Below are 16,117 nucleotides of genomic sequence, written 5' to 3'. Positions count from 1 at the left end.
TTTCAGCCACGTCATCGACAATGCCTTAATCCCCACTCAACGCCATGACCTTATCCGTCTCCTCGAGAAATTTCGCCCTGCTTTTGACAGTCATAGCACTTCTCTGGGCCGAACGACGACTGTATGTCACCGTATTGACAACGGTTCTCACTCACCGCTACGGCAGCGACCCTACCGCGTCTCGTCGACAGAACGACGCGCCATTGATGAGCAAGTAGGTGACATGCTAAACCGTGGTGTCACTGAACCGTCCGACAGCCCATGGGCATCGCCAGTTGCTTTAGTTAAAAAGAAGGATGGCTCGATCCGCTTTTGCGTGGATTACCGCCGCCTAAACAAAATAACCCGAAAGGATGTTTATCCATTGCAGCGGATCGACGACGCCCTCGACAGCTTACAAGGTGCAGAGTTCTTTTCCTCCCTCGATCTACGCTCTGGTTATTGGCAGGTGCCTATGGCTGCAGAAGATAAGCCTAAAACTGCTTTCATCACACCAGATGGCTTATACGAATTTTGTGTAATGCCATTCGGACTTTGCAACGCGCCCGCGACTTTTGAGCGGATGATGGACACTATTCTTCGAGGCCTCAAATGGAACACATGCTTGTGTTATTTGGATGATGTAGTAGTGTTCGCACCAGATTTTCCTACTCACCTTCGTCACTTGGAGCAGGTTTTACGCTGTCTCAGTGACGCTGGCCTCCAACTAAATCTGAAAAAATGTCACTTTGGGGCACGCAAGCTGACAATTCTCGGACATGTCGTGTCGAAGGACGGCGTTCTCCCTGATGCCGCTAAGCTCCGTGCTGTTAAAGAATTCCCGAGGCCAACGTGTCTAAAAGACTTGCGCAGTTTCATTGGCCTCTGCTCGTACTTCCGCCGCTTTATTCGAAATTTCGCTTCGATTATGGCACCTCTGACAGAGCTTCTTCGGGGAGACCACAATCTTTCCGCGTGGTCCCCGACTTGCGATGATGCCTTCGCAACGCTACGTCGCCTGCTCACAACACCACCGATACTGCGCCATTTCGATCCAACTACTCCCACGGAAATCCATACGGATCCTAGCGGTGTTGGTCTTGGCGCTGTGCTCGCCCAGCGAAAGCCCGGCTGCCAAGAATTTGTTGTCGCTTACGCGAGCCGCACTCTGACGAAAGCTGAAGCGAACTATTCCGTCACAGAAAAAGAATGTCTCGCGATCATCTGGGCCATCACGAAATTTCGCCCATACCTGTACGGCCGGTCCTTCGATGTCGTTACCGATCACCACGCACTTTGCTGGTTGTCGTCTCTCAAGGATCCCTGCGGCCGCCTAGCCCGGTGGGCACTGAGGCTCCAAGAGTACGATATCCGGGTTGTCTACCGCTCAGGCAAGAAGCACGCCGATGCCGATGCTCTTTCGCGCTCGCCTGTCCACGCCGACATTGTCAGTGTGTCTGTTCTAGACGACCCACTTCCATTCACTTCTGTCGACATGGCTTTGGAGCAGCGCAAGGACTCCTGGATTTCATCTTTGATAGATTACATCTCTAATTCACCTACACACCCACCATCCCGAGCGTTACGCCGACAAGCTTCGCACTTCGCCATCCGCGACGGAATAGTCTATCGCCGTAACTACAGTTCCGACGGCCGTAAATGGCTGCTTGTCATACCTCGGCAGCTCCGCACTGATGTATGCGCCGCTTTCCACGCCGACCCTCAGTTCGCACACGCTGGTCTCTTCAAGACCTACACCAGACTACGTCATAGGTTTTATTGGCGTGGTATGTACACATTTGTGCAAAAGTACATTCGCTCTTGCACAGAATGTCAACGCCGGAAGTCTGATCCTTGCCGCCCTTCTGGACCAATGCAACCTTTGCCATGCCCTTCGCGACCTTTTGACCGGGTTGGGATAGACCTCTACGGGCCTCTGCCATACACAGCTGCTGGCAATCGCTGGGTCATTGTAGCTGTAGACCACATCACGAGGTATGCAGAAACGGCCGCTCTGCCAGCCGCGACGGCTCGTGACGTTGCCTCCTTCCTCCTTCAACGCTTCGTTCTACGTCACGGCGCTCCCCGCGAACTCCTGAGCGACCCTGGCCGCGTCTTTCTCGCCGATGTCATTCAAGAACTTCTCGCTGAATGCCGCATTATTCATCGCTGTACCACCGCATATCCCCCGCAAACAAACGGATTGACAGAACGCTTTAACCGAACTCTTGGCGACATGCTTTCGATGTATGTCGCCTACAACCACACCAACTGAGACCTCATCCTTCCCTATGTCACGTACGCCTACAATACGGCACCCCAGTCAACGACGGGCTTTTCTCCCTTCTTTCTTCTATATGGCCGCGAACCATCATTTCCCATTGACACTATTCTTCCTTACCGTCCCGACTTATCAGAGGGTACACCTGTTTCCGAAGCCGCCCGGTATGCAGAAGATTGTCGGCAACTAGCTCGCTCCCTTACAACGCAAGAACAAGCCCTACAGAAATTTCGTCATGACGACGGGCGCCCTGTTGGAACCTCAGCGCTGACGCCCGTTGTTGCAAATGGGTCGCAAGCCCCAAGGGTAGCGTTGGCCTGGCGGCCTGGGGCACAACTGGAAGCATCCGAAGGTCCCGGCAAAGCATGAGTCGACTGGTAACAGAACAACTTGTTTATTCTAACATCGCAAAAGAGCGGGCGGTCAGGTCGACCGAAGTGGAGAGACGGGAGAGCACGTAACTCAACGGAAGAAATCGGAGCCTCTCTCCTGGCGTCCGGGGGCAGCTGCTCTTATACTCTCGGCGTCGCGGGCAAGAGGAAGGCCTCGTGACGAGACCACGTGACGGCGGGGCACGGACGAGCTGAGAGACACGTTGAGACGAGTGTAGTGACGCATCCGCCGGCCCGGCGCCAGTCAGACCTCCTCGCTTCACACTTGGAGAGCTCCTCTCCCCGGCTGCCGCGCTTTGACAAGCGTGGGCACACACACACACACACGCACACACGAAGACACATGGCACTGAAACACGCCTGGACGCGCTTGGCGGGGAGGCTTTGCGGCAGCTCCGAACGGGCCAAAATGTCCGCCGCTTTGAACGAAGCCCCGGCGTCCGTTGCATCCGCGCCGCCTATACCGCGCGTCGTAGGCGAAACGTAACAGACCGCCCCGCCAGGGGAAGGAGATCCCGATGGACAGGGGACTGCATCCGCTGTCCGGAGGGATGTCGCTCGATGATGCTCATAACCGAAGTCGGGCGTCCTTCGGCGTTTCTTGAGCGCAGCGCACAGAGAAGGCCTCGTTCTCTCGTTCAGGTTCACACAGGACACTGCAAAGTGACTTCGGGAGAGTTTACATTTTTTTTCTCGTACCCGGCAAGCGTTAGAACTACGCCTAAACTCAACCGCTCAGTCAGCAAGCACGAAACAACCCTCACCAAGTCCTGCCAGGCTCTTTCCCCTTTTATACTACTGCCTAGTTCCTTACAGTAGTTTAGCAGCACCCAGAACGCGTCCACAAATCGGAAAATTGCACTAGAAAGCACATCATCACTTTGAAACACTACACAAAAGCAATATGTTAAAAATCCTGCCTCAGGAAGAAAAACATCAGTAACAAACAATTTTGAGGCTGATTCCCACGTTAGGGGCTTCGACTTAAGCCATCGGCGTTACCGTTGAGACTCCCCTTTTTGTAACGCACCTCAAAGGAATATTGTTGCAAAGCGAGGCTCCAGCGCAGGAGGCGGCCATTTTTGGGAGAGATGGTCTGGAGCCATTGGAGAGGGCAGTGATCCGTCTCAATGATAAACCTCGAGCCGGCTAGGTAGCATGACAATTTCTGAACGGCCCACACGATACACGCACACTCTTTCTCGGTGGCGCTGTACGCCTGCTCACGACTGGTCAGCTTACGACTAGCATACAGGACGGGGTGTTCTACTTCTCCATTTTCCCGTTGGCACAGTACAACGCCCATGCCTCGCTCACTAGCATCGCACTGAACAACGAACCCTTTTGTGTAGTCGGGCGATCGTAGCACAGGCTGGCTTGTTAGGGCGCTCTTTAGGGCGCTAAAAGCTCTTTCCTTTGTCTCGTCCCAGACGACTGTTTGCGGCTCTGTCTTTCTTAGAGCATCCGTCAGGGGAGCCGCGATATCAGAGTACCTGGGGATGTACCTCTGATAGTAGCCGGCGACACCTAAGAACGACCGAATATCGGTCTTCGTGCGCGGTTGCGGGAAGTCTCGCACAGCGGCCACCTTTATTTCAGAGGGGCCGCGACGACCCCGACCAATCACGTCACCGAGGTAGACAACCTCGGCCTGTGCTAACTGGCACTTGGGAGCCTTGACTGTCAAGCCCGCTTCGCGCAGGCGGGTTAGCACTGCCCGCAAGTGTGCCATATGCTCAGACCAGGATGCGGAGAATATCGCTACGTCGTCTAAATACGGTAAAGCGAATTCTTGCTGTCCCCGCAACACTTTATCCATGAGGCTTGAAAAGCAGTATGGCGCGTTCTTCAAACCAAAACTCAAAACTTTAGGACGGAACGTTCCCATTGGTGAAATGAACGCCGCATACCTACTAGCCTCTTCTGTAAGTGGAACCTGCCAATAACCCCTGACAAGATCTAGGGTGGAAATAAACTGAGCGCTACTCACTCTCTCAATGCGCTCCTCGATGTTAGGGATCGGATAAATTTGATCCTTAGTGATGGAATTAAGCCTGCGGTAGTCGACGCAAGGACGAGGTTCCTTGCCCGGTACCTCAACTAAAATCAAAGGGGAGGTATAATCACTCTCACCCGCCTCAATAACACCGAGCTGTAACATTTTCTTTACCTCAGCCTCCATAATATCGCTCTGGCGGGGTGACACCCGGTACGCCTTGGATCGTACTGGCTCTGGGGAGGTAAGTTCTATGTCATGAGTAAGGACAGAAGTCCTACCAGGCCTCTCAGAGAACAGACCTTGAAACTCATGTAAGAGCTGGTGTAGTTCGGTTTTCTGCTCAGGCGACAGCGATGCTTTACTGATTAGGTCACTAATGACTTGATCGGTGTCTTTCCTGTTCGTCACTGAGCCTAGTCCCGGAAGCTCGACCGGAAGCTCTTCGGGAACGTTTACCATCATGCACACCACTGCTTCCCGTTGTTTATAGGGTTTGAGCAGGTTACAGTGGTAAACTTGCTGTGCTTTCCGCTTTCCTGGCAGACTCACCACGTAGTTAACGTCCGACAGTTTTTGCACAATCCGTGCTGGGCCCTCCCACTGCACGTCGAGTTTGTTCTTTGGCGACGTGCGCAATATCATGACCTCATCGCCCACCTCAAAACGACGGGCCCTGGCTGTCCGATCATAATAAACCTTGGCCCTCTGCTGGGCCTTTGCCATTGCTTCACCTGACAACTCCTGTGCCCTTCTTAAGCGTTCGAGGAGCCTAAGCACGTACTCCACCACGACTGGGTCGTCGCCCCTGCCTTCCCACGATTCGCGAAGCATGCGAAGCGGAGATCGCAGCGAGCGACCGTACACCAGCTCAGCTGGCGAAAACCCCGTAGCCGCATGCGGCGCGGTCCGTAATGCAAACATCACCCCAGGCAGACACAGCTCCCAGTCAGTTTGATGTTCAAAACACAATGCTCTCAACACGCGCTTCATGACGGAGTGGAGCTTCTCAACGGAATTCGACTGGGGGTGGTGCACTGAGCTGTGTAACAGCTTTACCCCGCACCTTTCGAGAAAGGCTGTCGTCAAAGCGCTAGTAAACACTGTGCCCTGATCTGATTGGATTTCCGCAGGAAAACCAACTCGCGCAAATATGGACAGTAGTGCATTGACTATCTCAACTGAGCTGAGTTCTTTAAGCGGCACTGCTTCAGGGAACTTTGTCGCTGGGCAGATCACAGTCAAAATGTGTCTGTACCCCGTGGCTGTTACCGGCAGAGGTCCCACTGTATCAATAACGAGCCGTCTAAAAGGCTCCGTAATGATAGGTACCAACTTCAACGGCGCCCTCGATTTGTCCCCTGGTTTGCCCACCCGCTGACAGGTGTCACATGTCTTCATAAAGTGGTCTGCGTCCCGAAAACACCCTGGCCAATAGTACTCTTGCAAGAGAAGGTCCTTAGTTTTCTTAACTCCTAGGTGTCCGGACCACGAACCCCCATGCGAGAAGCGCAACAGATCCTGACGATAGCATTGAGGCACGATCAGCTGATCGAACTCCACTCCCCTGCGGTCTAGATACTTCCGGTACAGGACCCCACCTCTTTCCACAAAGCGAGCATTTTTCTTGGCGATACCTTCCTTGACAATGCAGCGTATGTTTTCTAGGCTGCCATCCTTCTTTTGCTCGGCTATCAAAGCCGACCGGCTGACTTTTAGCAACCTATTAAGTCCGTCTGACGTAGGCGCGATGAGCAAATCTGCAGATAGCTCTTCTAACTTTCCCGCATCGGGAATTTCCTCTCCAGTATCTGGTGCCTTTAACGCTACAGGCTCAATTTTATTCAGTTCGGGCGTGCTCTGAATATCAGCTTGCTGCGCCTCTGACCTTTTCTCATTGTTCAACAACGTCGGTCCCGCAACTACCGCCTTTGCAGCGAGCTCCCGAACCTTTGATCTGGTTAAGGCCTGAACGCTGGCCTCACCAAACAAAAGCCCCTTCTCGCGCAGGAGGTGATCGGACCTGTTCGAAAATAGGTACGGGTACTGGGGGGGGCAGCATAGATGACACTGCGGCCTCCGTCTCAAGCGCTCCGAAAGGTCCTTCAATAAGCACTTTTGCTACGGGCAGACACACGCTATGAGCTTCCACGGCTTGCTTGATCAATGCGCACTCGCCCGTGAACATATCGGGTTCTACGTAAGAGGGGTGAACTACATCCATCGTAGCTGCGGAATCGCGAAGCACTCGGCACTCTTTCCCGTTCACGAGGAGGTCTCGCATGTAAGGCTCGAGAAGCTTCATGTTCTCGTCAGTGCTGCATAATGACAAAAACACGACTTTTGTTTTTGTTTCTGGACACTGCGCCGAAAAGTGACCCGGCTTCTGGCACGTATAACAAACGCGCGCTTGCCTCGTCTCGAACCGCTTTCTGCGTTCGGCTTCGGCTGCCGCCGTCTCCTTACGTTCGGTCGGACTGCTTTCACTCGCATCCGCACTACGTGTGTCCCCCTTTGCTCTCATGGGCGTGAACTTCGGCCTCTCAAACTTGGAGCCAAATTCACCCTTTTGACCGTCCTTAGCTCCGCGAGCCCGACGCGTCACAAACCCCTCGGCTAGCTCAGCGGCTCTAGCCACCGTACTAACGTCTGGCCTATCCAAGACCCAGTACCGCACGTTCTCAGGTAACCGACTATAAAACTGTTCTAGCCCGAAACACTGCAGAACTTTCTCGTGGTCACCAAACGCTTTCTCTTCTTTGAGCCACTCCTGCATGTTTGACATTAGCCTGTAGGCAAACTCTGTATATGACTCACTTCTGCCTTTCTCATTTTCCCGAAACTTCCGACGGAACGCCTCCGCTGACAGCCTGTACTTTTTTAGCAGACTCGATTTCACTTTCTCGAAATCCTCTGCCTCCTCTCTCTTCAAGCGAGCGACTACGTCGGCCGCCTCGCCGGGTAACAAAGTGAGCAAGCGCTGTGGCCACGTTTCCCGAGAGAACCCCTGCTTCTCGCGCGTTCGCTCAAAGTTAACCAGGAACAGACCAATGTCCTCTCCAAGCTTAAACGGCCGCATCAGGTCAGTCATTTTGAACAATACTCGTTCTCCTGCACCGTGTGCCTGACTTCCATTGCGAGCGCGTTCCATCTCTACCTCGAGACGCTTCATTTCCAAAGCGTGTTCGCGCTCTTCTTTTTCTTTCTGCTCTTTTCGTTCGCGCTCCTGTTTCTCTTTTTGCTCTCTAAGTTCGCGCTCCTGTCTCTCTTTTTGCTCTTTAAGTTCGAGCTCATGTCTTTCTTTTTGCTCTTTAAGTTCGCGCTCCTGTCTTTTTGCCCGCTCCTCAGTGGTCTCAAGGCATTCCGACAGCTCGTCATCCTCAGCCTCTAAATCAAGAATAGCCCTCAGCAGTTCTGGTTTTCTGAGTTTGTCTGAGACATCCAGACCCAACTCTCTTGCAAGCTCCAGCAATATCGGTTTGCGCAACGACTTCAAATCCATGGCTGCTCTGAATGCTGCTTTCTCTACTGCCTTCTATTGTCTTGCCGCAAACTAACCCGGCAGCAACGACAACCACAATTACCAGCTCTGTTTCTGACACTAACAAAAGCCTGGCAAAACTCAGAAGAAGAAAGTCCCGCACTCACCAAACCTCGCAGCCAAGAATTCAGCGCAGTCGTTCCGCTGCAGGCAACCAGTCATCACACAGGGCTCGTTGCACTGCTCCCGGATGGTCGTTGTGCTGCTCAGCATACAGTCAACCGCATATCTTCGCTGCTGGCCTCCGTTGTCGCGATCCCACCGCTGCCACCAGTTGTTGGAACCTCAGCGCTGACGCCCGTTGTTGCAAATGGGTCGCAAGCCCCAAGGGTAGCGTTGGCCTGGCGGCCTGGGGCAGAACTGGAAGCATCCGAAGGTCCCGGCAAAGCATGAGTCGACTGGTAACAGAACAACTTGTTTATTCTAACATCGCAAAAGAGCGGGCGGTCAGGTCGACCGAAGTGGAGAGACGGGAGAGCACGTAACTCAATGGAAGAAATCGGAGCCTCTCTCCTGGCGTCCGGGGGCAGCTGCTCTTATACTCTCGGCGTCGCGGGCAAGAGGAAGGCCTCGTGACGAGACCACGTGACGGCGGGGCACGGACGAGCTGAGAGACACGTTGAGACGAGTGTAGTGACGCATCCGCCGGCCCGGCGCCAGTCAGACCTCCTCGCTTCACACTTGGAGAGCTCCTCTCCCCGGCTGCCGCGCTTTGACAAGCGTGGGCACACACACACACACGCACACACGAAGACACGCGGCACTGAAACACGCCTGGACGCGCTTGGCGGGGAGGCTTTGCGGCAGCTCCGAACGGGCCAAAATGTCCGCCACTTTGAACGAAGCCCCGACGTCCGTTGCATCCGCGCCGGCTATACCGCGCGTCGTAGGCGAAACGTAACAGCCCCCACCGCCAGTTTTCGCCTGACGCTCTCGTTTGGTTGTGGGTGCCTCCTACTTCGACACCAGGTGTCTCCTCCAAGTTTGTATCCCGATACCATGGGCCCTACCGGGTTCTACAGCGAACTTCTCCGGTGAACTACGTCATCGAACCTCTGACGCCCCCTACGGACCTGCGTCGCTGAGGCCGCGAAACTGTGCAAGTAGATCGGCTCACGCCGTATCACGAACCCTTCGTCCTCACGACGCCTTAGGCCTCCTGTGCGGCTCCGTCTTCAGCGAGGGGGGAAGTTGTAAGGAAGAAGAAGTGCGCCGTGCAGAGCTCCGCAGCCGGATCGCCAATGCTACTGAAGTGGGGCTCGGGCTAGACGCTGTTCCTGGTGTGACCGGCTAAGCCTACGCTGTTGCGTCTTCTTGCCCGCGTCCATCGTGCCGTCCACAGCCGTGTCGTACTTCTTTGCCATAAAACAAATAAAAGAAGGCACCGACAGTTTGACCACGTGACTCCATCTTTATCGGCCACCCATGAGGTAACGCCAAAGTGATGATAACCAAGGAGTGAATCAAGATAAGCCAGTGAACAAGGAGGCTTTCCGAGGGTTACATTTTATGCCTTTATGCTATTAGCCCAGTAATCTGACTGGGTAGCCAGAGCTCGCGGAGATCCAGATCATAGCCAAACTCCGCCTTTCCTGCATATAGTACCCCTGATTACTAAAGATGATGCGGGCTCTTATAATTGTACGAGCCGGAATCGCACCGACGTCACACGAACTGGAGATGGCGGAAACGAAAGTTTGCGCATTAGTTAGCCCTGAATGAACGCGTTCCATTATGTGAGTATAAGGACGTACACGCTACTCACAAGCAAGAAAACAAATATAAACATGGCATCAGATGAAAATAAACGCGCGGCAAGTTGGGGACCACGCTCCCTCCTGCACGAGACAAAGGCGGCAAACTCGTCCTTTATACACTCCGCTGTATGCGTGCAAATGCACTCGTACCTTGACGACAGAGTAGCGCGTCAGCTGTGCGATGAGCTTGTCCATTGCCCGCGACTGCTTCGGCTTGAGAAACACGCTGCAGTACAGGCCACGGGAGGAAAATGCCTGCGAGTGTCCGGCGATCGCCTCGAGTCTCGAGGAGAGGCATTCGTCGTAAGCGCCCAGGTCCCCCGTGGTGCCTTCCAAGATGCCAGAAGGAAACTTTCCCGTGGCGTCGAGGACTGTACATGCGCAAACAGCACAGCAACTGGTATTTAAACAAACGCGTAGCACTGAAGTTGCAGTGTGCAGGAAAGCGTCTGATCGTTTCTACAGCGAAACTATATAGCTGTTTGAAGGGGAGTTTCGCAGTAGTCTTCGAGGCGGCAGTCAAGGCCACCGTGCATCGGCGTCCAATGTTAAAGTACCGCCAGCAACGCAACCTGCTTCGGAGCCATGAATTTTTGCTTTGAAATTAACGTAATTTACTTTAAGGTAAAGGTTCCCTGCGTATACCTCACTTGAATATAGACCACTTCGCTGCGCGGTTTATTTCAGCCAGTAATCAGTAATTTTAGTTTCTCACGCAGCATTTCACCGGTTCCACATTGGAGGTTAGACACAGAAGCTTGCATGGCTACAGCTGTTAAAGCTGAACAGCAAAGGACATTGATGTTCCTAAACAATGAACAAAGATAATTTGTGCTAAATGCAGCGCGACAGTCTTGCATCACGTAGAGCCATAGGTCGGCAAAATAAACGGTACTCACTCAGACTCACTCAGAAATAATATATGTTTGCTTAGGGCTCACTTGGACTCCGACAGTGAGGGAGCCAAAACGATAAAAACCAATTTAGACCCTTTTTTGTTGGTGTCCTGACCCGTCCTTTAAACATGTATCATCCTGACCAGACGGACTTCTGTTACCCCACTTGACTTCACAGCATAGATTAATTGCATGTGCCCGGATGTTTTGCAAGGAGGCTTCCCCAGTTGCCTTCCAAACCTGCTTCCAGCGCATCACTGAAGCGCGAATAGTTGGAAAACACGAAGCAGTGGAGGTACATGGAGGGGGCAGGGATTTAAGCGCGGCGCCTTGAGTTTAGATTTAGCGGCGACAACTTGTGTTGCCTGAGCTGCAATAAGGACGGTTCTAAAGTTCTAGAGCGCGTTTAGCAGAGAAGGAGCAAGGGACATGGTGGTACCAGTGTGGCGCGGAGGTGGACTAGCGAACGAAGGCCGCGTATTCCCGTCCCTGATCATTTCTCTACTCGTGCAATGTACGCTGCGCACCGCATCACACTGCCGCCGTAGCAGTGATTTTAGGGATGTTTTTTTCAGGTCGGCAAAATAAACAGAACTCACTCAGATTCATTACAATATACAGCCGACATTCCATCAGTAGAACGCCTTTATAACGAAGCGTTTGAGGTCTGCGAAATCATTCGTTACACAGGTCAATTCGTTGTAACAGTCGCACACTGCACAGCTCACAATATAACCGGAACAAAATTATTCCTTAGTTATACAGGTTATTTCATTGTGTAGGCGTTTGTTGAAGAAGCACACGACTGTACATATTTTGCTTGGGGCCTCACTCGGACTTATACTAAATAAGATTCAACACAGTGGGGCTCACTCGGACTGAAACTCACCAAAATTATACTCAGCAGGGCTCACTCGGGCTCATTCACAAAAAGTTTACTCAGCAGAGCTCACTAGGACTGAAACTCACCAGACTTCTACTCAGCGGGACTCACTAGGACTGAAATTCCCCAAAATCCTACTCAGTGGGGCTCACTCAGACAGAAACTCAGCAAAATTATGCTTAGCGGGACTCACTCGGACTGAGATTCACCAAAATTCTACTCAGCGGGCCTCACTCGCCCAGAAACTCACCTAAATTATGCGCAGCAGGGCTCACTCGGACAGAAACTCATCAAAATTATGCTCAGCGGCGCTCACTCGCACTGAAATTTACCAAAATTCTACTCAGCGGGGCTCACTCGCACAGAAACTCACTTAAATTATGCTCAACGGGGTTCGTTCAGACTAAAATTCACCAGAATTATGCTTAGCGGGGCTCACTCGGACTGAAATTAACCAAAATTCTACTCTGCGGGGCTCACTCGCACAGAAACTCGCTTAAATTATGCTCAGCGGGACTCACTCGCACAGAAACTCACCGAAATTGTGCTCAGCGGGGCTCACTCGGACACAAACTCACCAGAATTCTACTCCGCGGGGCTCACTCGGACTGAAAATCACCAGAATCGTACTCAGCGGGGCTCACTCGGACTGAAACTCGCCAAAATTCTACTCAGCGGGGCTCGCTCGGACTGAAATTCACTAGAATTCCACTCGGTGGGACTCACTCGGACTGAAACTCACCAGAATTCTACTGAGCGGGACACACTCGGACTGAAATTCACGAAAATTTTACTCAGCAGCACTCAACAGAAACTCACTTAAGTTAGGCTCAGCGGGGCTCACTCGCACAGAGACTCACCAAAGTTATGCTCACCGGTGCACACTCGCACAGAAACTCACCAGAACTCTACTTAGTGGAGCTCACTAGGACTGAAATTCACCAACATTCTACTCAGCAGGGCTCACTACGCCCGAAACTCACCAAAATTCTACTCAGCGGGGCTCACGCGGACTGAAATTAACCAAAATTCTACTCAGCGGGGCTCACTAGGACAGAAACTCACCAAAATTGTGCTCAGCAGGCTCACTCGGACTGAAATTCACCAAAATTCTACTCGGCGGCGCTCACTCGCACAGAAACTCACTTAAATTATGTTCAGTGGGGCTCACTCGGACAGAAACTCACCAGAATTCTACTCAGCGGGGCTCACTAGGACTGAAATTCACCAAAATTCTACTCAGCACGGCTCGCTACGCCCGAAACTCACCAAAATTCTACTCAGCATGGCTCACGCGGACTGAAACTAACCAAAATTCTACTCAGCGGGGCTCACTAGGACAGAAACTCACCAAAATTGTGCTCAGCAGGCTCACTCGGACTGAAATTCACCAAAATTCTACTCGGCGGCGCTCACTCGCACAGAAACTCACTTAAATTATGTTCAGTGGGGCTCACTCGCACAGAAACTCACCAAAATTATGCTCAGCGGGGCTCACTCGAACTTCACCAAACTTCTACTCAGCGGGACTGACTCGCACAGAAACTCACCAAAACTATGCTCAGCGGGGCTCACTCGGACAGAAACTCATCAGAATTCTACGATGCGGGGCTCATTCGCACTGAAACTCACCAGAATCCTACTCAGCGGGGTTCACTAGGACTGAAACTCACCAAAATTCCGTTCAACGGGGCTCGCTCAGACTGAAGTTCACTAGAATTCTACTCAGTGGGGCTCACTCGGACTGAAACTCACCAGAATTCTACTCAGCGGGGCTCACTAGGACAGAAATTCACCGAAATTCTACTCAGCAGGGCTCACTCGGACTGAAACTCACTTAAATTATGTTCAGCGGGGCTCACTCGCACAGAAACTAACCAATATTATGCTCAGCAGGGCTCACTTGGACGGAAATTCACCAAAATTCTACTCAGCGGGGCTCCCTCGGACAGAAAATCACCAGAATCCGACTAAGCGTGGCTCACTCGTACTGAAACTCACCAAAATTATGCTCAGAAGGGCTCACTCGGACGGAAATTCATCAAAATTCTGCTCAGCGGGGCTCACTCGGACAGAAAATCACAAGAATCCTACTCAGCGGGGCTCACTCGGACAGACAATCACCTCTCAGCGGGGTTCACTCGGACAGAAACTCACCGAAAATCTACTCAGTGGGGCTCACTCGGACTGAAACTCACTTAAATTATGTTCAGCGGGGCTCACTCGGACAGAAAATCACAAGAATCCTACTAAGCGGGGCTCACTCGGACAGAAACTCACCAAAAATCTACTCAGTGGGGCTCACTCAGGCTGAAACTCACCAAATTTGTATTCAGCGGGGCTCACTCGGACTACCAAAATTCTACTCAGCGGGCCTCACTCGGACTACCAAAATTCTACTCAACCGGTCTCACTCGCTGACGGGTCGGTCTTAGTTAATCGACTCACAAGCGAGCTTGCTCACCTATCCGTGGCGTAATCTCCGCTCACTACAAAAAAGTCCAAAACACGAACGTCCTGCCCCGTGAAAGATTTGAAAAATCGAGGAGCATTGTAATCTGTCGGTAAACGCCAAACGTACGCTGAAACATGGCACGCAACAAAAACCACATGTCCCATGCCGTTAAGCGCCGCTGTTGCCGAGCGCTGAGATGGTGGCGGCATTCATATTAGCGACAGCAGTGCTATTGTTACAAGACACCGTACAGTGATAAATTCACTGATTTTCCTATTTTCTCTTCTCGAGGACGCCGTCATTGTTGCTCTACGCTTGTATCCTGGCGTGTCCGTTTTAGGGTTTATCTATAAAAGGAGTGAGAGAACGGCGACTCCATTGCCCTCCGGAAAACACGATGTATCACGGTGTTGGGCATCATGTTCAACGGTCAGAAAACATTCGATTAGCAAAATTGGCGTTGTCGCAGAGCGAGCTGCGACGGAATATTTTCTGGTCGCAAATAAGACCTCGCAGTTGCATGGTCACGAAAGGACCGTTCCCTTGCCCAACCGATATTGTGGTCACTGTTTTTACTGTGCAGTTAGATGTGCTTTTTTGGCAAGGAAGAGGACATAAATGTTGTAACTGCGCTCTCGATCTGGTTACTATTATGTTCCACCTATAGTAAAAGAAAGCTTTTTTACAGAAAATTCCTAATACATGTATACGTACGACGTGCGTTCCATAGAAAATATGAAATATGTAATCGACATAAGTGTATAGTTAAGTCCATATGGCAATATCTGTTTCACTTATCATTCGTTCCTTTTCTTTTTTGCCTGGACCCACGTATCGCATCGATTGGTAGTGTTTTACCTTGACTGGCGTTCCGTTTTTGATAAAATGACATCGCCTAGGCGCCACTACGCTGCCCGTAAAGAGCCACGACTGTAAAATTTCATGTTTGAACACGGATATTCTTTTCACTTTTCGTATTGGCACGTGTAGTTATTTACCCTTTTCTGGAGGACTGCATTTCACCCACTAACAACTTAGTTATCGCTCAGAGCAAGACGCGCCTGCATGACTGGAATTTACTAGAATGTTATGGATGGTTTTATGCGTTGTCTGTTGTCACCGAAGCATGCGTAATCTGATTGTATGCGCGACGCCAATTGTGCATTACTTTCTGGAAGGCACGCGGGCACCAGCGATTACTCTGCAAACTTCGAGGAGGAGGAGGAGGAATAAACTTTTATTGTAGAACCAGCACTTTATGATGGCCGGGCCTAAGCCTCCCACGAAGGGACGTCGAGGGCTTGCCTCGCCGCCGCCTCGCGGGCGTGCTGGGTCGCCCAGGTTTGGTCGTCGAGGGCGGAGCTCCGCAGAGCCTCATGCAACCTCGACGAGAGAGTCGTGGTGTTAGTCTGGGTGTACTGTGCTGGGCACTCCCATAGCATATGCGGAAGTGTAGCCGGGTGAGTTCCACAGCACCGGCAGTTGGGCGTAGTGTAGACGTCCGGAAATATAAGGTTGAGGCGGGCGGGTGAAGGGTACGTGTTTGTTTGTAATAGACGCAGGGTGGTAGCCTGCGCCCGGCTGAACTTTGGGTGAGGCGGGGGGATGACTCGTGTATAAAAGCCGACGCGCTGGACCGGCAGATGAGATTTTCGACGATCGCCGACTGTGTTCACCGCTATCGTTGTGCTTTGAGTGTGACTTGCTTTTGTGGGCACAGGTTTGCACAATAAGAAGTTAGTCAAGCTATTGACAGTTTTTCTGCGAATTTGACCGCATCGTGAGCCAGGCGAAAGGGTTCGCGGGGACCAGACCGCTCCTGATCCTCGGCGACTTTAACGCCCCTCACACAACGTGGGGCTATAAGTTTCAGTCCAAGAGAGGAAAAGCATTGGCCAAAGCAATGGAGGATCACGAGATGGCCCTCCTGAACGAGC

The 16,117-nt window shown here is 52.1% G+C and overlaps 1 protein-coding gene across 1 annotated transcript in view; it reads right to left on the bottom strand.

The window, feature by feature from the left end:
- LOC126525020 (nose resistant to fluoxetine protein 6-like) overlaps positions 1–16,117 on the bottom strand; it is a 90,481-nt gene that overhangs the window by 66,505 nt on the left and 7,859 nt on the right. The window contains exon 2 of the mRNA XM_072287300.1: positions 10,097–10,317. Coding sequence (XP_072143401.1) covers positions 10,097–10,317 — 221 coding nt within the window. The remainder of the gene's footprint in view (positions 1–10,096; positions 10,318–16,117) is intronic.

This window comes from Dermacentor andersoni, chromosome 3, assembly GCF_023375885.2.
Source record: "Dermacentor andersoni chromosome 3, qqDerAnde1_hic_scaffold, whole genome shotgun sequence".
Lineage (NCBI taxonomy): Eukaryota > Metazoa > Arthropoda > Arachnida > Ixodida > Ixodidae > Dermacentor > Dermacentor andersoni.
The sequence above is the reverse complement of the archived record's forward strand: the minus strand, read 5'-3'. Positions and strand labels throughout refer to the sequence as shown.